This window comes from Colletotrichum siamense (assembly GCF_013390195.1).
Source record: "Colletotrichum siamense strain Cg363 chromosome Unknown KSG_Cg363_contig04, whole genome shotgun sequence".
Lineage (NCBI taxonomy): Eukaryota > Fungi > Ascomycota > Sordariomycetes > Glomerellales > Glomerellaceae > Colletotrichum > Colletotrichum siamense.
Window position 1 is genome coordinate 2,087,429 of NW_023501017.1, and position 25,634 is coordinate 2,113,062.

The window sequence follows — 25,634 nt, forward strand, 5'->3', positions numbered from 1 at the left end:
TGGAAGTCTGTTGTTTAGGTGGCAAGATCTCTGCTGTGTTCTCGAAAATCGACTCGTTCAAGGAATGGCGATATAGGAGGCGGTCTCGTTGGTAATTCTGTGTTTATGCCAGACTGAATTGAGGTGTCTTCATGCCGGGGATCGACCCTTTCTATAACGACCGCTGTGCCAACATTCGTCCTCGGTGGAAACACTTGGTACTTAGAAGCCCCCGAACGCTTCCTTGGTCGTCGACAATGAGAACAATCTGGTAAGTTGTGTCGTTGAACAAAGAGCCACGAGCTTCGGAAGAAAAAACGACCCTGTTGACTGAAGTAAGAACGAAACATCTTTGCCAATAACCTTTGTTGGTTAAGATCGTTATTCAAACACAGCCGAGAAGATGACCAGGAAAGACTCTGGGCCCAAAGATCGGCCGTGGCCGGGAATCAGGCCGCGTCGCACACATGAACTTCATCTTTGGGACTGCCTTGGGCCGAGAGTTGGTCGCCTCTGCGACATCTGCAAATGGTCACGTGTACCCGGGTTGGCGGTCTGCATGCGGCAGCGTATATCAAAGGAGAAACGAATCATGCAACAACCAAGGTGGATCTAGACAGACGTAAGCAACAAACCTAAAATGGAGACGGAATCCCAAATGAGCAACTTACGAAGTGAAGACCACACAATATCGGCACCGAAATGCTATCTACCGTCAAGCAATTCCTAGTGTCAAACCGAGAAAGAACCAGCAAAGTGGCGAGCCGTGCAAGACTGCCGTGGTGAGGAGAATCGCTCTATTGGGCCTGGCGATAAGGCACGCTCACTCATGAGACGTCTCTACTAAGCAACGCTTAATCCGCGCACGGGTCGGCCGCTCCTGATTTACTCAATCGTGTTGTTTCGAGCGTGGACCCCCTATCCAACCCAAGAATAATAAAAGTCTCCCCCATGCCCCATGTTCCATCAAGCCTGCCACTAGAGGCAGGACGAGGCCGGCCTCTTCCGATCGAGACCGATGCCGATAAATCAAGTTGCACGAGCGCCGAATCCCTGGTCCATCCCACATCGTACAGACCTGATATCAAACCGGCCAACTCCCATATCATGCTCGACTTTGTTCGTTATAGACGTAAGGGTTTGAAAGAAGCTGTGTATACCCAAGGAAAATCATGCGTGTATCCTGTGAGAATCGTCCGATCTCATCCGCTCCAGTCGAATCTTGGCAGCCTCGGTGCCATCGTCCGGCGTTGCTGGCTCCTTGAACCAGGGGTGCTGCAGCGCCTGCTTCGCGGTAATGCGGTGTTGGGGATCGTAGACGAAGATCTTCCGCAGAAGATCCAAGAAGTTCTTAAAGTAAGTGGTGTTCGATGGGATGATGTCCTGGGTCGTGTTAGTCTGCCGTTGTCGAATCTGGTGTAGTAGGGGTTGTCCAACCTCGAGACGCTTCATCGCCTTTACAAATCTCTTGGATGCACGTGTTGTCTCTGCTGTGGGGTAGTCAAGCTTGAGTCTTTTGAAGTACCTAAAGACGGGGAGGTTAGCGAGCGTTCGACGTCGACGATGTTGCAGACCTACTTGGAAGCAGGATTTCCACCACTCCTGGTAGCCATCTTGTTGACCGCCTGGACGAGGCTGCTGTCGATTCTGTGGCCGACAACCATCTCCATCATTGCCAGATGCTCGAGATTATCATGCGTCTGGAAGAGAGCGTCGCCGGTGAAGAATTCCACAAGGATGCAGCCAATGCTCCAGATGTCGCAGGGGAACGACCACCCAAGGCCTAGGATGATCTCGGGCGCCCGATAATGTCGTGTCGAGACCACCGAGCTGTGGTATTCGTCCTGGAAGGTGGCTGAGCCGAAGTCGATCAATCTAATCTCAGTGTCGAGCAACACCCTTCGCTGGTTGGCCTGGCGGTTGACAGTCTGGGATGATGATGGTATCTTTCGGTTGTACGTGAATGTCTGATAAGCGCTGTCACATAGAAGGATGTTCTCAGGCTTCAGGTCGGTGTGAATAAGGTTGAGATCATGAAGGACTGGAAACAGATCAGCAACTGGCTCCGTGGCTGTTGAACAGTAGGAATATACTCACATGCAACGCTGGTAAAGAGCTGCCGAGCGAAGCTTTGGATCTGACTGTTAGGGAAGGGCACAAAGCTGTTGCTCTTGAGGAAGTCAAAGACGCTCTGTCCCAGCAGATCCATGACGATGCAGATGTGGCCGCGGTAGTCGAAGCAATCCTTCAGGTGGATGCAACGATTGCGGTTGTCGCCATCATTTTGCCGCAGTGTTTCCAAGACTCGGAGTTCTATGCGCGAAGCGTCTCGGTACTTTTGCACTGAGCGAATGATCTTGATGGCGACAGCCTTGTTCCTCTTTCTGTCTCGGGCTTGCACAACCTTGCCGAAGGTGCCCTGGCCGAGCAGTTTCACCATTTGGTCTACACACGATGTTAGTGGCAGATTCAATCAAGTGGCCAGAAAAAGTCTTACATCTGTCGGTCAGGTCTGCATCGGGAACCACGATGTAGTGGCCATCGTCGTCGTCGACCTTTGCATTTTTGTTGTAGGCATGCTGTGTTCAGGTTAGCACCGTGTGTGGTCATGGTTGGGGGGCAGCAGTCACTCACGTCATGCACGACCTTAACGTGCACTTCCTGGGCCTTCTTGGGAGGATAGGGAGGAGGCTTGTAACTGGAAAATGGGTCCGAGAGCTCAACCTCGCGCTTCTTTGCCTCTTGAGCAATCTGCTGTCGAGTTCGCTTTCTCTTCTGTCCTGGTTGAGCGTCGTAATACTCCTGGCCGTTTGAGGACAAGGAGGTGGCAGCGGTTGTGTGAATGGCGGAGGTCGTCGTCCGGTCGGTGGAAATGGTAGAGCCACTCGGTGTTCCGTTGTGATGGGGAGTGGTTGTGTGAGACCCAGCGTATTTATTGTGGTAAACAGGATCGTACGGCTGGGGCTCGTCGTCTCGCTTTCGCTTCTTAGGAACAGGACGTGTGCTGGATGCACCGTTGGTGGTGATGCCATTGACGCTGCCGTTAGAGACGACCCTTACACCGTTGCCGGTCGCCTTGCCCTGCTCCGGTTCGGGGGTATCGTCAATGACGATCACCTCTTTGGGTAGACCATTTTGATAAAACTTGTTCCAGTCGGGTCCCTGGGATCGTCTTCGTTTGCGACCGGAGGAGGACTGGGAGGATTGGGCGTGTGTGGTAGGCATTGCTGTGACCGAGTAGTTCGCGTCGGGACTCGAAGCGTCGTAGTTGATCCTCGAAGTAGCAGACGAGGCTGACAGACCTAGGCCATTTGAGCCGGCGTGACTCGCAGACGAGGAGGTCGTGTAGGAGACGCCGGAATGGCTGGTGTAGGCAGGAGGCAACCTCGTCGTCGCCGTTGAGGAGGAAGTGGGGAGGATTGGGTTCGCCGGCTGACGGTACGAAGAGCCCGTAGCGGTTGACGCCTGGTACGGCTGGTGAGAATACGGATAATGAGGATGGTGGTAGTGCGAGTGAGGAGGTAATGTCGCTGTAGCCGTAGTCGGAGTCGACATGTTTCTCCTTTGGTGGTCCCGGTGTCGTGAGATTGACCTAGGGGAAGGAGCGATGGGCGAGGAAAGAAGGTTGACGGTCGAGGGAAAGGCAAGAGAGAGAGGGTGGTGTTTCGCACGCAGTGCCTTCTCTGTTGCCGGCGGGTGTGTGTGTGTGGGTGGGTGTTGGTGCTGGGCGCTGGGTGCTTGGTACGTGCCCGGGCTGGGGGGACTCTCTCAAATCCAAACAGTGGAGGCTGTTCTGGTCGCCCAAGGCAATTTTTGGGGGATGAAAGAAAGCGGACGATGGAGGGACTCAGTGAGCAGTGCTCATCACAGTGCCCTGGTTATTGGGGTTTCTTGGGGGTAGAGTACTGAGCCTGCGGAGACTGGCTGAGAGGACACTACCGGGTGCTGGGCAAAGAGCAGCGTGCGTCTCTGCTGGGGGGGGGGTCGGCGTCTGCGTCTGCGTCTGCTGCGGTACCGCTAAGCCAGGAAAGGGCTCCAAGGGTCTTCGGCCTATGTTTCCCGAGTCGTGCACGACCTGTGGCTAGTAGGGTGCAGGTCGAAAGGTAACGTTGAGTTTTGGCGGTATCGAGGGTATTCGGTTCGGAGGAAAGTGACGCGCTACATCGAAGCAAACGATGGTATCGTCGAGGATGGTGAGAGAGACAAAGGTGGATGAAGGAAGAATGGAGAGGAAGGAGGCAAGAGCTGAGAGAAAAACAAGCAGTCTGCGGTCGTTGTGGTCAAAAGTGACGAGGTTCCGAGGGATGGCGGCCGGTAGCTGGCTTGTCCGTGGACCGTGGGTGTAGGTTGGCGGAGGGCCCTGACGGGAGGAGGCGACCAAATGTGGGTACGATTGGATTGGTTGTCTGCGCCCACGAGTATGGGCGACGACTGGAGGACCAAAAGACGAGGGCGTGGGAGTCGGCGCTGGCGTTGGCCTGGACCTGCGGACGCGAAGGAGGTGTACCGCCGTGTGTGTGTGCGTGTGGAAGCGGGATTGGAAGTGGAAGTGGAAGTGGACGAGGGGAGGGAGGATGAGGTGAGCGCGAGCAAAAGGTACTTTGCGGTGATGAGGTTTTTGGTGTCGAAGCGAGGTACCGGTCTTGGTGTTGGTGGATGTGCGAGCCGGCGTCTTCTTTGGGGGATGTCGAGGGTGGACGAAGATCCAAAGCAGACCAAAAGGTCCGAGGGAAACAAATTTCGTTATTTCGCGGGTCCAGTAAAGCCCACTCGAGGTCCGAAGCTGGAAGGCAATGGATGGTCACGAATCAAGGAAAGTACTTGTTTAATTTTGAGTCGAGTCCGTGTCTTGGAGTCTATGAAGATGAACGGCATAAAATCACGTAGAGTCGATGTCGCCGACGAAGGTGGGTGCAAGGTCGCGTTGGTTCAGTGGTTCTACCTACCTAGTGCTGGTGCTGGCGCTGGCGCAGTCTGCCCGGTCTTTGGCGTTTGCCTGAGGTGAAGAGGCGGCAACCTGGGCAGCCCAGGGCAGGTCAGTCGCGAAGGCAGTCGAGGCGAAGCGCAAGGCACGGCAATGCAACGCAGAAACCGAGAGGTACTGACATTCGACGTACCTTACCTAAGGCAGGTACTTCTCTCTGGCTGCAGATTCGACGAGCCGATAAGTATCGGGCCCGAGCGCCAGGAGGGAAAGTTCCTGACGCAGCGGGAGCGGTGCAGCGCGCAGTGCAGCGCAGTGCATCAGAGGCACCTCATCCATCACCCATCCATCAGTGAGAGTGAGGGAGACTCGTCAGTGAAATCTATGTACCTATGTACGAATACTGAGCGGCTTCCAGTATGATTTGGTCATTTGGGTACAGGCGCAGTGAGCCCCATACGGTACGGGCCCCCGAGGGCTAAGCGAGAAGGTTGAGGCGTTCCGTTGTCGCGTTCATGTCGGGTTTCTCACTTCCAAATTGCTGGAGCTGCAGCTACAGTGCCTCTGGTGTTTTGGGTGCCTCCGAGGGAAGTGTTTCCGTGCTTTAGCCTCCCCTCCACTGTAGATCCGGCGGGGACCAGGTTCGTAAGCCCTGTCAGTGATGCCAGCCTGCAGTTCATTTTTGGCCATTTGCTGCGTCGTATTTACCCTTACACGTGTAGATGCCTGGGATCCGTACCTGGGTCCTTCCTTTTGGGGGTCGCCGTGTTTCTGGCCGTTTTCAGGACTCGAATCAGTCCGGTGTCTCCTTTTTCACAACCACTGCCTGCGTGCCTGTCCCCCGTGGGAGCCGGTGACAAAAGACATCCATTTTTCTGCTATCCACGGAGGGAAAGCATCGAGAAGGGCGGCCAGTCCAGTGGCATGGCAGCTGCGCTAGCAGAGGACCGCCGGGAAGACGCACGAAGGAAGCGGCACTGGTGCAGTCCGCTTGGCCGGATTCTGGCTGCGTTAGGCACTGTGGCTGACAGGACAGTCTGGAGGTATCCGGGGCACTGTGACATACCCGGCTTCCCGGTGCAGTTACACCGTGCTGATATGCTCCCCGACAAACATCCCCGCACAACGGCCATCGTCCAGCAGCGCCCTCGACTCGAACCGAACGTCACTGCAGCGCGCTTTCCCTTTCCATCCCGAAAACACACCACCAGTCAAAGCCAGAACCGCCTCACCATCATCAGCCTTTGCCCCGTCCCACGACCCGAGCTTGAGGAATTCTCACCGTGGCATCCTGGCCTCAACCTCCCTCTGACGCTCTGTGCCTTTGGCAGAGAAGCATGGCATGCCTCACGCCTAAATGTCTCACCCTTCACACGATGCCCCGTCTAGTGTCACGGCGGTCACCATCTCTAAAAATCGACCGTCCCCAGCAGTGGAAACCCCAATCGTGGAGCACCCGGGGCCCTCTCTGCTCTACGGATACTTTACCTTCTGACTTTGTTCAAGGGCCCCAAGCCTTGTCACGTTCGCGAAATCAAGACACGCCAAACCGCCGGCCGGGGACGGCTCCCAATCGCCGTCGCCAGTCCAAGGCCTTTCTTGAGTTCCTCCTCACCCACTTTACGCACTCAGCGGGTCGCTTTGCAGACTGCCCTCCACCCCAACCTCACGCCTGCCAATCTTCCTCCCCGACAATCGTCCGTATGGGCTTAGCGTCCCGCTGGCCTGGACGGTCGTCTCTCCCGGAGTCACCTTGCGCCCTGCCTTTCACCACTCAGCAATCGCCTCTTGCCTCTGCCTATGTGCAGACTGTTCCATCATGCAACGGGAGCACGCACCGCCGCTTGGTGTGAACAATCTCACGTTTGTCTACCACCGTAGGTTAGACTGCTTGGCCTCGCCTGGCCTGATCCAGTCCGGTCTGGTCTGAACACGAAGACTTGACTGACGAAACTGAGTGGATGGATGGGCGGAAGAATGGAAGGGTGATGGATGGACGGTTGGGTCCCCGCCAACCGTCATCCGGCCCCAGTGCTACCGCTCCACGACAGGCATTACAGCGGAGGCACTGGGCAGCCAGACTGGCATCCCTCACGTCGGGTTCAGCTGCTGAGTGCTGACAAAGGCGAGCCCTGACGGCGCCGGTGCTGCGTAATGAGGTACCTGTTGTACCTTGCGGATGCTCCTGCGCGACGACGCCCCAGTGACCACACTGACTTCCCAGAAATCCCATATCTGTCCCACGCTGCAATACGTCAGAAGCGTCAAAGAAGCACATACACGATGGGGCTGCGAATGGGAGAGAACCCTTGTTTCTCGCAAACTTTACGCCGCGGATACACGTCTTCGCTTCGAGTGAATATTTCGGTGGCCTCTCCGTCTCCCGCAGGCTTGCGTGCCCTGGCAATGCATCGCCTTGCCCTACTGCTTCGTTGCCTCGTGGCAGTCGTTGGCGAACAGCGTTGGCGGGCTCCAGTTCAACACCCCAAACAAGCCCCAAAGCATGATCCACACATTCCAGGCAGTCGGCCAAGATCTGATCGCATTCGAAAAAGCTAAAGAAACACCATTCCGCACCAACGACGTTCGACAAGAACAGATTAAGCATGGGCTGCGACGATGGAAGCGCTCAATGGCCCAGCACAGGCTGTTCTCGTCTTCGACACCCTTACGGAAAGTTGTTCTTGATCTGATCCCGTCGTCTTCTCTCCAGCAACCCCCGGTGCACAAACGCACAGCGCACTCGCCGCCGCATCTCCAAGCACCATCTTCTAGCGTCTAGATCCCTGTCTCCCGTCCAAGGATGCGCCAATGGAGCCCTGTCCTCACCTCCACCAGCCAACCACAGATGCAGTTCGCGACGCGGTGGAGGAGAAGAGGCGAAGGGTAGCAGCCATCACGACTTTGAGCCAAAGGAAAAAAGAAAGACGTACTCGACCAAATCGACCCTCATGGGACAAGACAACAGCAGGCAAACACGCTTTTTCTCACTGTGCCATCTGCCCCATAAGACAGGGCACCGGACACGCTCCGGCCGGTTCAGTCATCAGCCAGCCCCTCCCTCTCAACTATCGACATGCCTGCGTGCATTTGCTGCCCACTGCTCCACCATCCACAGGCTACAACTCTCGTCACGCCTAAGTTGCACGGCGATACAATCTGCTCTTCCGTCGACCACCGTTAGACCGTTCTTGTAATGGTGAATCTGCTGGCCGAAGGGTCAACATATTTGTGCTCGCAAGATCGAGAGGCATCCGAGAGTGACCCGCAACCGCGGCGACGTTTGCTCACGGCCTCTGCAAAGGTCCCCATTCGGTACGTGGCGTAAAGTGCGTGCATGACTCCAGGACATCGAATCCGTGGCAACCGAGACCAGACAGGCATAGGCCCAGATACCGTGCCTCGCTGCGAAACATTGGTGATGGGAAGCCTAGAAGAACCTACCTATATTTCCCCCTCATTAAAGCCTGGAATAAGTTGGGGTTGCTTGACTATTATTCGTTGTTGTCAACATTGGCGCTGCCAAACAACGGCCTTCCTTATTCAACATTGGCACCATCACACTCTACGACAAGCAATCGTACCCGACCCGGTCTCGCGAGTATCGAGTGCGAGCCTGGCTATCTCCGCCCCTGCCTCACAGGTCGAGATTCATCATGGCCATATGCCACCCCGACTGACGGCTGCGAAGTTTCAGTCTGTTGAGGGGAGACAGTCCGCCGGGCCATCCAGTGTCCTTTTCTGTTTCTGCAGCTCGATCCGTGCTTATGTCACAGCTTGTCGTTCGCGTGCTCCGCCCAAAACTTACCCGGGTGTACCATTCTTCAGCTCTCGGGATTCTGTCCAGAGTCCAGACATACGGGTCTCAACTTCTTGCAACCGGCAGCATCAAGCCGTAACATTCCCCAAGGGAACCCGAACTTCCGTCACCAGTCGCCAAATAAAGCAGCCCAGGTCCAGATCTACGGGCATCACAAGAACCTCTATGGGGGGAAAAGGTAAAATGCAAAGTCGCAACCAATGATACAGCACAAGTTCCTGCTAGAGGTCGTGGGCAGTAGTCATGACTAGCTCCTTGTGGCATTTCACATCTATCTCACCTTTGAAGCATTCAACGCACCGTCCCGCCTGAGGCCAGGGCAGCTCACCGCAGCCGGCGTTCTGGATGCGCAGCGAGGTAACCTCAAAATAGTCTCCAGTTGGGGCACAAACGGGGGGCCCATCCACGGGCCGTCCTGAGAACAGACTAGAAGGAGCGGAAGACACGCCTCGTCAAGTACCGTTGCGGGCGGACGTGCGATCGGTTTCTTATCCGCCAAACGCCCTCTCCAGCCTTTACAACGCACCCATTGAACCCCGCTGACCCCTCCTCGCCGGCTCGGCTGGTGGCGATTCCCTTTACGCCAAGTGCAGCGTCCCAAATCTTGAGGTGGTGGTGTGCTAGTGGCACCGGCTGCCCACCCGTATGATTTCATTGTTGTTACCAAACTATCTCTCTCTGTGTGTCTCTGCCGTCGTCACGGCATCTGATTACCCCGTCGGACACATTTCCAAGTGTTTATTACGGGACCGAGAAACCGTCTGAACCAAGACGTAGCCCGCGTCGACGTCAGCAAGAACAAAAGACGTCCCGAGGGGCAGACAAGCGTCAGCAGCTGAAACGGTTTTACACATGTCTTTCTGTGTGTGTCTCCTGCAAGATCTTGAAATCTCACATGCGGCTTTTCCACATCCAGGAAGCTGTCCAGAAGTCTGCGGGACGCCTGGCTGCGCCATCCACGAGCTGTCACTATGAAGCCTCGCGCGCGCCGCTTCCCAAGCCACATCTATACCCCGCCTCACAGATTCAAAGATCGACCTACGCCGACGTGGTTTGCAAGAGCCCACACATCTTCACATCGCCTTGCGCTCAGCCTGTGTCCAGCTTCAAGAACGGGATGACCCGGAGTCTGCTATTACGATGCCCTCTATCTAGCGTAGTCTCATGCGTATGTAAGCAGGCCTTGCATGGCCGAGGGCGTTTTCGCCCGCTGGACGATCTAGACGACGATGAACGATCTAGATGACGATGCCCCGTTCAAATAAGGCATGATCTCTACACAGCTCACTCCATGGGCATCCTCCCACGTACAGAGCAAAGTCAGATGCGAGATCGACGGAGCTCCCGTGCCAAGGAGAAACTTGGGGCGTGAAACGCTCAACACATCCGATCTGACACCGGATTCCCAGGTGCGCTTGTTCTGGGGACGGAGATCCCCCTGATTGACGAATGTGAAGACCTCTAGAAGAGCTTCAAAAAGACGCTCGGCAAGACCTTCCCCTCGGCTCAGCATGATTTACGTTGAAAGATCAGGTCCCCGACAGAGCCTTTGTGCGGTATTTCACGACGACCGTCTGGATGCATAGCAAGTAGTCTAGATACCCCTGTTGAACCACACCATGCCGTTCTCTCCGCCGCGGCCGTGGAACTCGGGCTCGAGCTTGTCGACGCTGATGCTCTCCTTCTGGGGGAAGACGGCGAGGGCAAGCGGGAGGACGGCGTAGCTCGTCACCAGGATGAGACCGAGGTTGATGGGCACAGTCATGCGGGGGCGCTGCTTCAGCCACTGGGTCTGCTGCAGACGGACGAGGACGAGGGGCGGGATGACCATGATGGGCGTGGAGTTGAAGACGCGGCTGGCGGCCGTCTCGCCGACGGCGATGGTGGCAGCCTTCTTGCTACGGCCGAGGGACTGGACCTGGGCGCCGTCGCCGCCCTCCGATTCCTTCTTCTTACGCTCCTCGTCCGAGACCACGGGAAAGATGTCGATGCCCTTGCGGATCTCCTCGCCGCGCATGAGGAGGACGTTGAGGGCACCGGCGGAGGCGACGGCGGCGAAGGGGACGAGACGGGTCAGGGTCGTGCGGGTCGCCGGGGAGAGGGAGCGGAGGCGGGGGACGAGCTTGTTGAGGCCGACGGCGACACCGCAGGAGACGGAGACGGCCATGGCGTAGGACTCGCCGAGCTTGCGCCAGGTCAGGGGGGAGGATTTGTTCGCGTTTGCGGAGTTGATTGCGACGTTGAGGGACTGGTTGACAACTTGCCATGCGATTGTTCCTGCTGTCTATCGGGGTTGTTAGATCGGTCTCGGAGTGTAAGTGCCGGGCGGCAGGGGAAAATGGATACTCACGCCGAGTCCGGGCTGGAGCATGCCGGCCGTGACGACCAAGTTGGTCAGGACGAAAGCGGACATGCGGAAGGGGAGGAGGACCGGTTCGCCGGTGTCTGGGGGCCGTGTGCCTGTGTTAGCCGGAGCGCAACGAGCCCGCGCGCGGGGGAGTTATTGGGATCGTGGGCTCGTCGCACCTGGGTGGAGGGTAGAGTCGACGACCTTCTTGGCCTTCCAGAGCTCTGGCGTCATCGTCGGGATCTTTCCCTGCTTGTAGTCGCTGAGGAGGGACTTGGCTTGCTCGAGACCGGTGCTGCCGACGAGCAGGGTGCTGTAGATCGCGACATGTTAGCATTGGGTCTGTAAGAGAGACGGCTTGTACCATCGCGCCGCGGCGGGGTAGGTTGCGAGAGAGAGAACTCGTACCTTGGGTCGGTCAGGCCCATGCTGTGTCGTGCGCGTCCCCAGTAGGTGCTGAGGTCATACTGGGAGGCGGGCAGCTCGCGGCTGCCGGGCAAAGAGGCGGACATGTTGTAATAGCTGTGGTTTATCCAGAAAACACCAAGGAAGAGGTTCAGAGAGGAGGATCGCGAACCTCGCCCGCTTCGCAATTGAAGGCCGCCCAGAGGTCGTGAGGGGTAAAGTAAGGAGAGGGGTAACGCGGTCGACGGGAGCGGTGCCGACGCTGTGGTACGGCCACTGGGGGACGGCGGTGAGGTTTTTGGGGAAAAGGCGTGTATGACGGGTTTGCGAAAGGCGTGGTTGAGAGATGTGCTGCAAAATGGGTATCGTCGGATGTGCTCCCGATCTCGGTAGGTGGTGGAGCGTAGGGGTCTTTGGCGGGCAGGCTTTAAGGAGATAAGGCCGGCGGGTGGTGACGGGTGGGAGGGGGTGGTATCGGTTGGCTGCGGGCTGCATGGACGGGATCGTTCTGATTGATGTCTAGACTGCAGCGGTAGCAGCCATCAATTGAGTATCCTGCCAAGAAGGCCGTGAAAAACGGCGTGAGGCAAGGTAGAAATCACATTATCACGGAGCAGAAAAAACAAAACTATAGGCAGACGACTCCAACTGTCTTCATGAATGCGAAAAATATCGGGAGGGCGTCGGTAAAAAAAAAAAAAAGTAAAAGATAACGCGACCTACCTAGGGATCGAACCTAGAATCTTCAGAGTATGACTTGGAGACAGCCGAAATCTGACGCGATGCCATTTCGCCAGCAGGCCAGTGCTGGTTGATGAACGGTATCCGTAAAATGTGTGTCATAAAGCCTGCATGAAAGTGGGGCAGAAGGAGGGGTCGTCCAGGTAACAAGGCCTCAATTGCGGCCGACAGTTGTCACGCCTCGGTGCTACAGGTGTCGCAGTCTCTTCTATCCTTTGTGTCACTAGTTGTGTCATTGATTCCAGGTATGTTGATTGGTGGTGCCATTCACCTGCTGGCTTCGTGTCACTATGAGGTTCACAAGAACCGAAGGGTTACGATACACAGAAACACTCAGAAGCAAAATTGTTCCCTAAGGGTCAGCGACATTAGCGCAGACTACTCATAACGTAAATAGATCTATAATCGAGGCATACGAACTGAAATACGACAACAACTGCATTGTCCACGCTTCGCTGTTCGAGGCGAGAACAATACAGACGCCGCCAGCGTCCACCAAGCAGAGAAGTCAGATGATCGTGGGAGAGCATCTATAGATTGATCCAAATACGCGCTTTCGCCGCTATCTATGGCCCTGGAAATCCTCCCACGTCTTCAACGTTCGCTCTCGTGACCCCCAATGATATCAGCTGCCTGGAGCGCCAATGCGTACATGGCAACCTGTAAGTTGGCGGAAATAGACCTTGGGAAGATGGACGAATCTGCAACGAAGAGATCGTCGACGTCCTTGACACTGAGGTCAGTATTGACGACCTTGCCCATGGCTGCAGTCCCGCTCGGGTGGAAGCAAGAACTATTTAGAGGTCAATTTTGAAAATATTGTATCAAGACGAGGGAGCGGGAAACGTACCCTGCCACTTGCCGAGCCCGGGCAGCGAATGCCTCGTCAGCAGAGTCCACCGTAAGTGGCGCATCAGCTACCAACTCGCCATCGAGAATGTCACGACCAACTGGCGTGAGATCGCTTCCGAGGAGCCTGGTGTCAAACTTAAGAGCTTCGCGCACAGCATATCTGTCGACTGCCGTGCTGAGATAATTGGGGTCGATCACAGGGTAGTCGCTAATGTTTGCCGACGAGATGCCCACGGAACCCCGCGAGGTGTCAATAAGGACAATGGACAGCATCAGGATAGCGGAGCCGTCTGTTGAAGCGCCGTTGTACTGCAAGGAGTGAGAGACATGTGCCCGGTCCTGACGGAGCAGGGGATGATCTGGGCCTGGCTCGATGCCCTCATCTTCCCCGATGGCAGCGGCTAGACCTTCCTTGGGCAGGGTAGTCGTGGCGAGGAAATCAATCTTATTACCCAGGCCGTACTGAGGCTCCTTGAAAAGGGGGTTGTCAGACTCGTAAGCCCAGCCCTCGGAGGCGTTCTTGACCTTCCAGGCGGTCGGCATCAAGATGTGGTCATGGAGGTTCTGGCCAACTTCAGGTTGGTCAAGCTTCACCTCGATGCCATGCTCCTTGAGCGTCTCGGCGGGGCCGATACCAGAGAGCATGAGCAGTTGAGGAGTGCGATAGGCACCCGCGGTGAGGATCGTCTTGCGGCCGAGGTACTCTGTTCCGTTCTGCAGGCGGATGCCCTTTGCAACAACGGAGCTGCTATTCAGACGCTTTTCGACGAGAATTTGCTCAACCATGGTGTTCGTCAGAACGGTGGCCCCATCCAAAGGGAAGGCCTCTGATGAGAGTTGTCTGCGGCCCTCTGCTCGGTTCTCTTGCAGGTCACCGTAACCAATGGGGTTTCCCGCATTGGCATCGAGTTGCGGCAGAGCAGAGACACCGAGGGCTTCGTAGGACTCCGCCAGCTTTTCGCGCATAGGAAACTGACGGTTCATGGGAGTAACGCCCTGGATGACCATGGAGCCGTTGGAACCGTGCTGAGAAGGGTTGATGCTGGTATTGAAGAACTTCTCGGTCAACTTCATGTAGGGAAGCTGACTTTCGTAGCTCCACCTGCTGTCGCTAACTTCTTCGGCCCAAAGATCATAGTCTACCGTGTGGCCACGAACCCAGGCCGCTTATGATTCAAGTCAGCAAAAAGCCGTGAGGGATTGCGGAGAAAGACGGCTAGACGAGCTTGACTTACCTCCATTGATCGCTGTTCCTCCGCCAAGAGCCTTTCCAGCCGGAGAGGCAATCGACCGGTTGTCCACGTTGACCTGCGGAATGGAAGCATAACCCCAATCGAGGTCACTTCCGGCCCCAGTACTGGTGTTGGGATAGGCGATGGCCTCGAGACCATTGACATTGGGGCCGGCCTCGACCAACAGAATCCGCAGAGAAGGATCCTTGTGAAGGAGACGGTTAGAAATGACGGAGCCGGCAAGGCCACCGCCAACAACTATGAAATCCCACAAAGACATTTTTCTAACCGAACCTGAATTGTCAAAGGAATGACTTGGCGAGAGAGGTAGAGCTCGAGGAGAACGACACTACTCCAGGTCCACGCCTTATATGAACCGACCAAAGTGATGGCACTCACCGGGGATAAGGCAAATTGTCCGCTGCATCCGTATGTCGAGAACACCCGACGGGATGCTGTTCTAGCCCGTTGAAAGTTCGTCAACTTCTGTACGGAATATTGGACTTGATCCTGAGCCAGGGGGGCCGGTACCAGTGCAGGGTCGCTTTTGCAACCAACAGTGAATTGGCGGTTTTTAAACGAGGAAAGTGGGTTACAGACATGGTCGAAAAGTTGTTGGAAGTACGTTGGTGGCGAGACGAGAGTGCTTGCTGCAACATTAGATGAGATACCCGCAATGACGGGACGGGTGATGAGTCCGTTGCTCCCCGGACCCGGACCACCTTCCGAAAAAATACGGCCACACCGGGTATCGGGCGGGTTGAGAACCAAATCGACCGTGTTGAGATCTCAAACCCCGGTATGTGGCTAGCATGGCTACTGCTGTGCCACTTCCCCGCGTCGGCTTGGCACGGCGATGGTGGACTTCACCATTGGCGTCAAGGCCCGGCGCCGACGGCTACCAACACCGGAATTCATCAGCTCGAACCTCAAGCAAATACACCAGGCAGACTCTAATTGCTAATTGGAGAAATCGTGAGTTTCTTTGCTCTTGAAATAGCTAAGTTACAGTAATATGGACATCACCATTGCCTTTTTCTTTGAATATTCTGTTCATTGATGAGTTGATAGCACCAACCAAGCTGCCCACCATATGTGGCAACAGTACCAACAGGAAGCTCGTTAAACAACCCTAGTCACTCCAGGACCCTTGTCTTCAGATCATGCGATTTTCAGAACATGGATTGCTGGGAAAGTTTCAACACCATGTGAAGTTCAGAGCCATTGGGTGATGGCACCCCTCCGGACCTGTTATCATCGCGGAAGTGAGTGGAGGTTGCCCCAGCTGAGTAGCACAAACAAGGAAACGAGATATAACGCTGAAGAGAACTTCGGCTCCTGCGCACGATATGGCTGGACTCGGCTATGGATCCAGTTGTCTCCCTGCTGATGTCCCAGATCCCGGCAACCGGTTTTCAAGCCTGAGATAACATTCAATGTTGCAACGTATGCGTACCCCATGCTGCTTGGCATCTTTTGCAGGAAAGACTCATTCCTTGAGATTGATGTGCTAGTGTGGACCATGTCTCGACCTAATTCGCTGTTTCAACTAAGGCCTTGGAAGGAAGCCGCACTACGAGAAAAAAACGAGGAGCCGATGGCGAGTTCCTCTTGCTTGTTCTTGTTCAGAGCAACAGGCAGTCTATCTCATCTACAAATCCCCAACTCTCACCCTTTGCTGGCCCGAGTATCAGTCTCGTGGTCGACCGAACGCCTGATTAGTCGACCGAACTCCTGAGTTGATCAGCTACCATGGCGATGCCACATAACCTCGCACATCGCCAGAATGAAGCTGTAAACTCAGCAATAATCACGGAGAAATACCCTCCTTTAACGCCAACAGGCGCCTCTCTCGTGGCCGCGACCTCAGTTATGCTCATTCTGACAACATGTTGGACAGCCTTTCGCATATGGGCAAGGAGGATCACCAAAATATCTTACCTCACTGAGGATTACCTCTACTTTGCTGCTCAGGTACGAGTCGGAAACCCTCAGTCGTCTTACCAAGCGATCACGAATCAAAACTGAGAGCCTATAGTCATTGTACTATGGCGCTTCTGCGTGCTTTATCCTCGGTCAGTCCCGCTCTCTCCGTGCCTTCAACTTCGTCGAAAGCAGGCAACAATAGAATGTTAACAGACTTTGAAGCGGTTACTGTTGGTGGCGAAGGACATGACATATGGAACTTAAGTGAAGATCACAAACATCACTACTTCCGTATCTCGCTCGCTACCCAGGTCCTGTATGCTGTCACTCTAGGGTTCGTCAAATTGAGCATCACTTGGATGCTGCAGCGCATCTTCTTTGGGCACTCTACAACCTTCCGCTTCCTTGCATGGCTAGCTATGGGCCTGTCTATCTGCTGGGCTCTTTACACTGCGTTGATTGGGTTCGTCATCTGCCAGCCGGTTCAGATGGCCTGGGATCCTAGCGTATTGGGGACTTGTGGCAACCACACCATGGCCTATTCAGCTGTAGCCATTTTTGACATTGTCACTGATGTGTTCATTGTCGCTTTGCCAATAAAGTTCGTCGCTCAGCTTCAGGTCAGAAGGGCGCACAAGATCGCCTTGTACGGCGTTTTCTGTGCTGGCTTTATGTAAGTGATGGTCTCCCACGGTTGAAACCACACATCTATATCCATTCAGCTGACTTATTGGTTGCCGCGCTAGAACAATCGTCTTCTCTTGCGTACGACTTTACTATGCCTACAATATCGACTTCATAAACATCACTAAAGGCTTCGCGGTAGCCAGCGTAAGCGGCGTCATGCAAGCCGGTATCGCGGTGATGGTTGCTTCAAGTCCCATGCTTCGCCCAGTTTTCGATCGCACGGTAGGGCGAATCCTCGGCTTGAGCTTGCAAAGTCAGCGACGCGGCACCGGTCCAACATCCAACGCCACGGCGGGCGCCACGGGGTCGAGCACGGCTGGACTTCACAACAAGCACAATGTTCGCAGCGATGGGTTCAAGCAAATGTCGGATAGTGAGGAACACCTTGCGTGGGAACTGCGAAATATGAAGGCTACCGGACGACGGGAAAGTCACAATATCGGGACCACGACCACCCACGTCAACGCGCGTACTTCGGACGACAGCACCACCGAGGATGAAAGGGGGTTTGCGGGATCACGGCAGGGCCAAATTCTGGTTACAAAGACCACTGAGATCACTCGATAGTCCAACTCTTCAAGATCAACTTGAGTAGTGGCTCAAAATCACGATTCTCCAGACGTTTCTCGAAGTATTGGACGTTGGAGATTTCCTACATTATTATTCCTCATTCTCTTACTGTGGACTTGACAACAACTTCAGACTTGACCCAGATATCATGATTTGCACCCTTTCCTGACCCGTTCGACCATCCTCGATTATGTCCGTCTCGTGTCTCGCGTGTTGCAGCTCTCCTGAGCTCGGGACCGAGAATCGATTCAACGCTGTTGTTGTCGCCATATTCGTCTTTGCCGTTTGATCTTTCGGTGCCGCTCGTTTCGTATCCGCCTCGTTCGCCGATGCGGCCTCCCAAATCCAGCTCTGGAGTCTTGAGGCCGATTCGGACGGTGTAGTCGGTGCCCCCGATCGTTCTCATCATGAAAGATCCAGTCATGTCTCTGGTATAAGGACCGGTGCGTTTGCTGCCGCTTCGGGATGTCCAAAGGTTGAGCCACTCCTTGAACAGAGGGCGGCAGACTGGAATGCCGATGCACACCTAGGACAGTGAGTGAATGTCTTCAATTTTAACTGAAAGTATCTTACCAAAGTTGTGGCAAGCTCGGCCGCGTGCCAGACTATCAGACCAACAGTATCCTCTGTAAATCAGTCGTATTAGTGACTGGCCCTCATTTTCGTCATAGCCAACTCCCAGATTCAGGACAACTCACTGGTGAAGTTCGCACTGCTCAGGTTCTTCAACTCCAAGGCTCTCAGGATGCCACAACCTCCAGCACTGAGAGCAGTCAGTCCATGTCCGTGATCCAACTCCAGCAGCAAGACTTACATGATACCCAGACTCATACTCATGTTGATGAGAAGCTTCTCCTTCTTGGGCATCTGCAGGTTCCAAAGCAGAGCCCACGGTGTGACCGCATACCAGAAATCGACCACAACGCTCCAGATTCCGGCTGCCGTTGCAATCGGGCCCGGATCGATGGGACATGAGCCGCCTGGGAGAAGTCGGTCCCAGAGAAATTCCACCGGCGTGCACGAGAACCAGAAAACGCATAGCGACACGACCACGAAGATACCGAGGATGATGACCGGAAAGAGGATGATGAACTGGTGTAGGCGGGTAGTTACCAGTCGGAGTAGGAACAACGCAAGGGACGTCTTGGAGACGACGGTGCCGAAGACGAGGATAGTCTGTCCGATGGCTTCGTATAAGATGGCGCGAGAGATGTCGTAGGATGTCTCGAGTTCCGTAATATCCCTGCCGAAGCCGTAGAACGATGCAATCGTGATCATGACATCGTAGGCGATGAAGAGGACCTATCAACACAAGAGTCAGAGGCGCATGGCTCGTTCGATGTCACCACTGCGAACACTCACAAATGAAAAGTTGAAGAAATGGTCATCCATCCCGTACGCCGAGAGCACACCCAGCCGCGTCCACAGGCGCAGGATAACGAAGCACAAGGCCATGGCAGTCAAGCCCCAAAGGACGCCCAGCGCCATGGGCGCATCACCGCCTGGTCCAATCATCGTGCCTCTGGTGTTGACCTCGAATGGGGGACAACGAAGAAGAGGAGAGAGAGGACGAGAGAGAGTCGATCCCGGATCCAGGTAGCGCGCAGACGTCACTTAAAGCTCCGTGGTTCATCTGGCCATCCCTACACCTCCACGAGTCAATCTAGGACGGGGAACAGGAGACGAGTGGTACTGGATCTGGGGAAGGACAATGAAGGCCAGACTTGTACTCCAGTCATCGACAGACCTCACGGGAGCGCTGCGAGGAATACGGCTTGGCGGCCCCCGGTAGGCCCTTTCATATCTACGAAATCCACCGCACACGGGGACATCGGTTGACAGGTCGATCCCTAACCGAAAGAAGACGCCCCGACGCACTCTGTGGACTGGTTCTGCGGCGGCCCCTGGCCCAAGTCAAACGGAGGGCTGAGGGGATCGTCAGCCATGTGCAAGGATGCCATCTCGAGCGTACCCACCCAGAGGTCACAGCACACACGCGGCATTGGAGGCCCGTCCAAGATTTCGAGAAGCATGGCCCGCATTCCATGGCGCCAGCCACGGGTCGGGGGCCGATTTTTCTTCAACGGTTTGATTGCATGGCATCTTGGTTTCGTCAATTTTCCCCTTCCGGCCACGAGAAGGGAGGGGCTACATCCCACTCCAGGGACCGGCATCAAGTCGTGGTAAAATCCTTGGAAAGTTTCCGTACCTGAATCAGCAACGAGCTGACGGAGAGTTTATGCAGCAGAAATCATTGGATGAAGCCTCAGTTCGAAGGCTGATCCTGCGAGTACTTCATTACAGACGCTACCTCGTCGTCGGCCGTCTCATCAGTCGGCATCCAAGTCGTCGTGCCGTCTTAGCTTCTTCCTGAGCGCAACCAGCTGAGCTCAGTTCGCCAACCAAGACGACCTCTGCCGAGTTCCTAAAAAGGAGCCGTGACATCGTTCCTCAAATCTTTCCGTGGTTCGTCTTCCCGAACGGAGATTGAACCTCAGATGGCTGCTAGCCCTCGAGGGGGATATGCCTCCATAAACCAATCACATGTGCCGGATATGTTGTGCTCTGAGAGAGGTCCGAGAGCCGGCGTCCGGGCCGTTGCCGCGTTTCTTCGAATCCCCGCACCCACGACCAAGTCTTCCGGCTTTGGAATTCCAGCAGACAGACTTGTTTACATACTAAAATCCTCGAATTTGAAGGAGAGCGAATCGTCATTGAATGGATCCGACCACTTGACTTAGAGCTGCCATGAAACAAAGTCTTGAGCAAACCGTTTGCTGACGATGCTCTTGGAGAGAGACAAAACAAAAAAAAGCCCTCCTGGTCCCAATTTTTCACACCAGCATCGCTGACCGCATATTACGGGAGCGCTGTGGGTTCGCAGTCCTCCATCGCCAGGGTGACTCGTCAACTGAACGAATAAGAGCCTCCCTGGCGTCGCAGCAGCGATGGCGATTTTGGGTTATTTTCCCGATGCCGGCGAGAAATGAGCACAATGCGACAACAGCATGAAATCCTTCGCGCGCGAAAATTCCGGAAGGATTTCGTTCTCGGCTTGTTGAGTGTTGATCCCTTCCAGGCTTCTACTTTCCGTCCACGCCAACCGTCGCCAAGTTCTAGAACTGCCGCGACGTGGAGATGCCACGCGGGAGACTCGTGATTCGCATCGACGAAAGTGGCAATGGATGAACCGAGCACGGGCGATCCGGGTGATCTAGCGCAGACCGGCGCCTGGGACTAGGTGTTACAGGGAATTTCTAGTAAACGAAGTCGAACTCCGCGTTTTCGTATTTGATTCGATATGCGAACCGGCGAGTCTAGTGTTGGATGAGCTTCTGTTGTTTTTCCTCACGTCCAAAACGCTGGATCACCGCTCGGACGTTGCGTTCATTCCAGATGGGCGGTCACGAAGCTTCCAAACAACCGCAGGCGATTCTTTCCCTCTTCCACGTTGCGACGTCTTCTGACAGGCCTTTCCACGCGGCATCGAGTCAGTGCCCCCAGCGCGCCCTGCATGTTTGTTTCCTAGGTCTGCCACCTGTCCCTCGCGTGTTGTGGTGGTACTGAGTCCACCGGGCTCCCTGCGAACCCCTGACCAAATGACGCCGGCGCTGTTATTTCGGTTCCCTTCACAATTCGGTGGCCGCAACACCGTCGCACCCGGGGCCGGGTGTCAACACGATGAACCACCGATTGCGGCATTGTCCACAACAGCTACAACGCGCTGAAGGCTCCGCGACTCCAGTCCAAGAGCCTCATGACCAGGACGTGTTGCCTTCGGTACGACCCTCTTACCGAACCGACGTTTTTCATATATTTAACATGTAACGTCGGCGCCGAAAAAGGCTTCATGGCACGGTTGTTGGGGACGAGTGGGGGGGAATATGTGGGATCACGTCTTTTGTGTGTGGATTTCCCTTGATGCGGTCATTGACTCTGTGCGTTGCGGAGTGCTGTGAGACCATGACCTTGACAATGATGCAACCGGTTCTTGAGCTCAGATCTCTGGTTTCTCGTCGGTTATATTGCCCTTTACTGGACTTGCCTTCTAATCGCAGTATTGTTAAAGTGGGAAATGGTTTGTTTGACGATACAAGCTCGCGATCAAACAGAACGAAACCTCGCGCAGAACCATTCCTACTCGTGTGTCTCCTGGCAACCGTCTCAATTGGCATACTGAGAGCTAGAGTTGATGAGATCTTCCACCATCAGAATCTAATCCCAACCGTCATATGGGAGAACGATAGACCGAAAGATCCGGTGCCGGAGGTTATGATAGCTTGCTTTTGCTCCAAACTGCTGCAGATCGCTGTTAAATCTCAGCGCCTGTGAATTGAAGCTCGCTGGAACCGTTGAGGAGAATGATAGTGTTCTTGTCATCGTCCCCAGAGTATTCGTTCCTCACCGTGATGATACCAGCAACCCTATGCACCTCTCACTGGCCTCTGTAGTAGACCGGGTACAAACTCATCTAGCGAGGCCGAAGCAAGGTACATCGAACCTCCATCTTTGTCGTGGGCATGAAGCCAACCCTTTGCGAGTTGGTCGATGCCTGCTGGACCTGTCGCCTGACTGTCTCTGATGTCGAGAAGGGGGAAAATTGACTCTGGGTCTGTCCACGGCCCATTTGCCCGACATTAGAGTCCGTGGTTGAGGCTACGTCGTAATGTAGACGTGACATATTATCATGGACGGACTGTCATCAAAGTAGGCGGGTTTCTGGCTTGGTGTAGCTGCATACACCAGACGGCCAGGATTGGCCCGGCAATCAGTTTGGTGATATAGCAAGCGTTTGGCAAAGTCGAGCAAATAGATTCTCAAGAGCCTTCTGAGACATTATGTCGTCGTGAGGAAGCTTAACATCCTCATGAAGCTGTGCACGAGGTCGCCGCTTTGCCTACAAGTCCAGCACTTTCTCCGTGTTTGTCATCTTTGGGAATTTTCGGTTAATGTCTTGAAGAGCGAGCTTGAGATCACAATAGATAGAAGAGGGATTGAACTCTGTATAAGTCTTCGACGAAGAAAAGATGCTGTCGCCGATGGTTGAGGCCGTTGGGAAGGCTCATTTTGGGTTATTGGAATTACCGTCGCAGGGCGGGTGAATTGCCATAGTGGGACAGGTCTACGAAGAGCACACCACCATGTTTTTTCGAAGCTGTAATGATCTCAGTCAATGCCGAAAATACTTGTGTTGGTCAGCGCATGGGCTGGGAAATGCTCAAGAGGACTGTTTTACAACGCCGGCTTGAACTCCATGCCAACCAAGGTCTTGAGAATCGAATCTTCATACCTCATTTCATCGTTTGATTTTGCCTTTTTATGAAGAGAAGCAAATGACAATCAACAAACCGAAAGGGTTCCGCTGCTTCGACTCATCTTTGATGGCGGCCTAGCCTGCTCGTTTGCATTCGATTGACTGTCGAAAGTGGCATGTGACTAGACAAGACAACCGCCTGTGACATATCAACCCAATCGCTTGCGTCTTTTGACATCGTCTTCGATGGCTCGCTTGAGTTTGTCGCAGTGAGATGGCACATCACCATCCCAGATGTGGCAGGTCGTCCTGGCTCCGATCAAGCATTGGGCAGGAGGAAGATATTTATGATCTCATTCCAATTGAATTCGCGCAGCTTGAGCAAGCTTTGACTTGGTTTGTTCTTCCTTGAGTAACTTCAAGCTGTCCGCAATGCTCGCAACAGTCCCCCATGTTGTGTTGTATTTGGAAGCGGCGCGGAGTTTGAAGTGCTGAATCTTGCATGTCACCACCTCGGCAGTCAGGGGTCAGCACGCAGGGAGCAGTGCTGTTAAGAATTTGCGCTGCGAGACTGCAATTTCATTAACTTTCTTCTCGATTACATAATCAACACGCAGCGCTCTGTTTTGTTACCCAGACCGGCTCCTGAGAGATTTCAGTCTTGGGATCGCAAGTGCAAGCTCGCTGGAATCCGGATTCTCAATTTTTGTGATGTAGCTGATGATCCGCGGGCGACTTGATGTGCAGAATAAGCTTATTCCAGAAAGGCTCAAGTTCGTTGCAAAGGATCATGGGGCTAAACTCCGAGCTTCGCGGTAGTCGTCACCCCACATCGGGAGCGACAACGTAAAAAGGAGGTGCTCGGCGATCGCGTCGAGATATCGGGGGGAAGGTGGTACCAGACGTCGTGCCAGGGACCTTTGACGCGGCAATTGGTGCTTTTACGTACAAGGCGCCTGATGAATTTATATGAATGATTCGCCCACCTACCAAGATCAGAGATGCGCTAGGCCGTTATGGGCAGGTGGGATCAGGGATATTCAAGCAGGTCGCGATAATGACTGGTAGTTGGCCGGGCAGGGGCTGGGCAGCTGCTTGAACGAGCTGTTCTTGCCGTGACCGCAAGCTTCGGCGGACAGCGATGTCCACTCAAGCTTTTTGTCGTTCGACTTGGCCGGGCTGAAAAGGACGACACTTCGTACATATGAAAGCAGGTCGTGCCCCTCGCTCACTCTTTGCATCCATCCTCTTGGCGACGGGCCGTTCCTTCTTGCATCTTCGCATCCTTCGGTTTGATCAACATGAAGTACTCTCTCATCGCGTCTCTGATCCTCCAGAGCACTGTCGTGCTCGGAGAGCTCCTGCCCGTCTACCTGCAGGGACCGACGCCTGATTCCTTCAGGTAATACCTTGCCAAGTAAAGCACATACGGTGAACATAAACTGACCATTTGCAGGGACATCGTCCGCAACGACACCTACGACTTTGGTTGCAGAGCTGTCGCCAAGCCCAGCGAAGATGGCAGCCACTACAAGCTTCATGCTTGGCTGACCGAGGAGCAGATCGAGCATCTGTCCAAGGAGTACGAGATGGTGCCAGAGGTCTCCCTCCACAGGAGATCACTCGACAAGAGGGCCAATGCTCCCATCGGAACCGGCGATCGCTTCAGTGCGGGAACCGTCTCCCCTGTCGGTCTTGGCACGCGGGCTTCCGGCACGACCATCTCCAGCATCATGAACGTCGCCGAGATCAAGTCGGCCTGCGACGCTCTCGTCAAGAACTACGGCATCGGCTCCGTCACCCTGCCCTACAAGACGTTCAACGGCGCCACCCAATACGCCTACTTCGTTGGGGCCGGCACCGACAAGTCCCAGTACCACCTGTACTTCAGCGCCGCGGTGCACGCTCGTGAGCGTGGCGGTCCCGACAACATCATCTACTGGGTCTCCGACTTGCTCGCTGCCAACAAGGCTGGAACCGGCCTCACCTACGGCAAGAAGACCTACACCAACGCGCAGGTCAAGAGCGTCCTTGCCGCCGGTATCGTCTTCTTCCCTCTGGTTAACGCGGACGGCGTCGCCTACGACCAGTCCTCCGGCTCCCTCTGGCGCAAGAACCGCAACACCAAGTCTGGCTCCAGCGGCAGCTCCATCGGTGTCGATATCAACCGCAACTTCGACTTCCTGTGGAACTTCAAGAAGTACTTCGACTCTTCCGAAGCGCCTGCTTCCACCTCGCCCAGCTCGGAGGTCTTCTATGGCACTGCTGCCGAGTCCGAGCCCGAGACCAAGAACCTTGTCTCCGTGTACGATTCTTTCCCCAAGATCAGATGGTTCATGGACATCCACTCTGCCGTCGGTGACCTTCTCTACAGCTGGGGTGACGATGACGACCAAACGACCACGTCCACCATGAACTTCCTCAACTCTGCCTACGACGGCAAGCGCGGCCCGGTTGGCGACTCGGCGTACAAGGAGTACATTCCGGCTACGGATCTCAGCAACATTAGGACTGTTGGCACTGCCATGGTCAACGCCATGAAGGCGGTCGGTGGTCGCGCCTACACGTCCATCCAGGCCGTCGGCCTGTACCCTACGTCGGGCGCTAGTGACGATTATTCCTTCTCTCGCTTCTGGGCCAAGCCCGGCGTCAACAAGGTCTACGGATACACCTTGGAGTTTGGCCCCTCTGGTAACTTCTACCCGACCACGGCTGAGTTCAACACGAACATCCTGGACACGAACGCGGGCTTCATGGACTGGGCGTTGGCGGCGATTAGCGTCGGTCTGGAGTGAAGGGGCGGCGTCTCCGGTTGATTGTCTTCGTGTATATATTTAAGCGTATATTAATGATGCTGACGTCTCATGAAAATGACGTGACATTCGTGACACTGGAGA

The 25,634-nt window shown here is 54.8% G+C and overlaps 6 protein-coding genes across 6 annotated transcripts; 2 read left to right on the forward strand and 4 right to left on the reverse strand.

The window, feature by feature from the left end:
• Positions 1–1,149: 1,149 nt before the first annotated feature.
• lkh1 (Dual specificity protein kinase lkh1) lies at positions 1,150–3,534 on the reverse strand (the record flags this gene model as incomplete). The annotated part of the gene is made up of 6 exons (XM_036638347.1): positions 1,150–1,362; positions 1,417–1,504; positions 1,558–2,020; positions 2,077–2,424; positions 2,477–2,558; positions 2,614–3,534. 6 exons carry the CDS (start codon positions 3,532–3,534, stop codon positions 1,150–1,152), a joined length of 2,115 nt encoding a protein of 704 aa, XP_036496844.1.
• A 6,783-nt stretch (positions 3,535–10,317) lies between these two features.
• Positions 10,318–11,582, reverse strand: fsf1 (putative mitochondrial transport protein fsf1; the record flags this gene model as incomplete). The annotated part of the gene is made up of 4 exons (XM_036638348.1): positions 10,318–11,007; positions 11,074–11,183; positions 11,250–11,383; positions 11,479–11,582. The coding sequence occupies 4 exons, from the start codon at positions 11,580–11,582 to the stop codon at positions 10,318–10,320; spliced, it is 1,038 nt and encodes a 345-aa protein (XP_036496843.1).
• A 1,228-nt stretch (positions 11,583–12,810) lies between these two features.
• On the reverse strand, positions 12,811–14,580 carry CGCS363_v006500 (alcohol dehydrogenase; the record flags this gene model as incomplete). The annotated part of the gene is made up of 3 exons (XM_036638349.1): positions 12,811–13,009; positions 13,067–14,234; positions 14,304–14,580. The coding sequence occupies 3 exons, from the start codon at positions 14,578–14,580 to the stop codon at positions 12,811–12,813; spliced, it is 1,644 nt and encodes a 547-aa protein (XP_036495857.1).
• A 1,472-nt stretch (positions 14,581–16,052) lies between these two features.
• Positions 16,053–17,480, forward strand: CGCS363_v006501 (Satratoxin biosynthesis SC1 cluster protein 4; the record flags this gene model as incomplete). Its single annotated transcript, XM_036638350.1, has 4 exons — positions 16,053–16,274; positions 16,339–16,375; positions 16,449–16,899; positions 16,973–17,480. 4 exons carry the CDS (start codon positions 16,053–16,055, stop codon positions 17,478–17,480), a joined length of 1,218 nt encoding a protein of 405 aa, XP_036495856.1.
• A 100-nt stretch (positions 17,481–17,580) lies between these two features.
• On the reverse strand, positions 17,581–18,971 carry CGCS363_v006502 (uncharacterized protein; the record flags this gene model as incomplete). The annotated part of the gene is made up of 5 exons (XM_036638351.1): positions 17,581–18,009; positions 18,057–18,109; positions 18,182–18,246; positions 18,298–18,785; positions 18,846–18,971. 5 exons carry the CDS (start codon positions 18,969–18,971, stop codon positions 17,581–17,583), a joined length of 1,161 nt encoding a protein of 386 aa, XP_036495859.1.
• Positions 18,972–24,038: 5,067 nt separating this feature from the next.
• On the forward strand, positions 24,039–25,532 carry CPB1 (Carboxypeptidase B; the record flags this gene model as incomplete). Its single annotated transcript, XM_036638352.1, has 2 exons — positions 24,039–24,139; positions 24,194–25,532. The coding sequence occupies 2 exons, from the start codon at positions 24,039–24,041 to the stop codon at positions 25,530–25,532; spliced, it is 1,440 nt and encodes a 479-aa protein (XP_036495858.1).
• Positions 25,533–25,634: the final 102 nt, after the last annotated feature.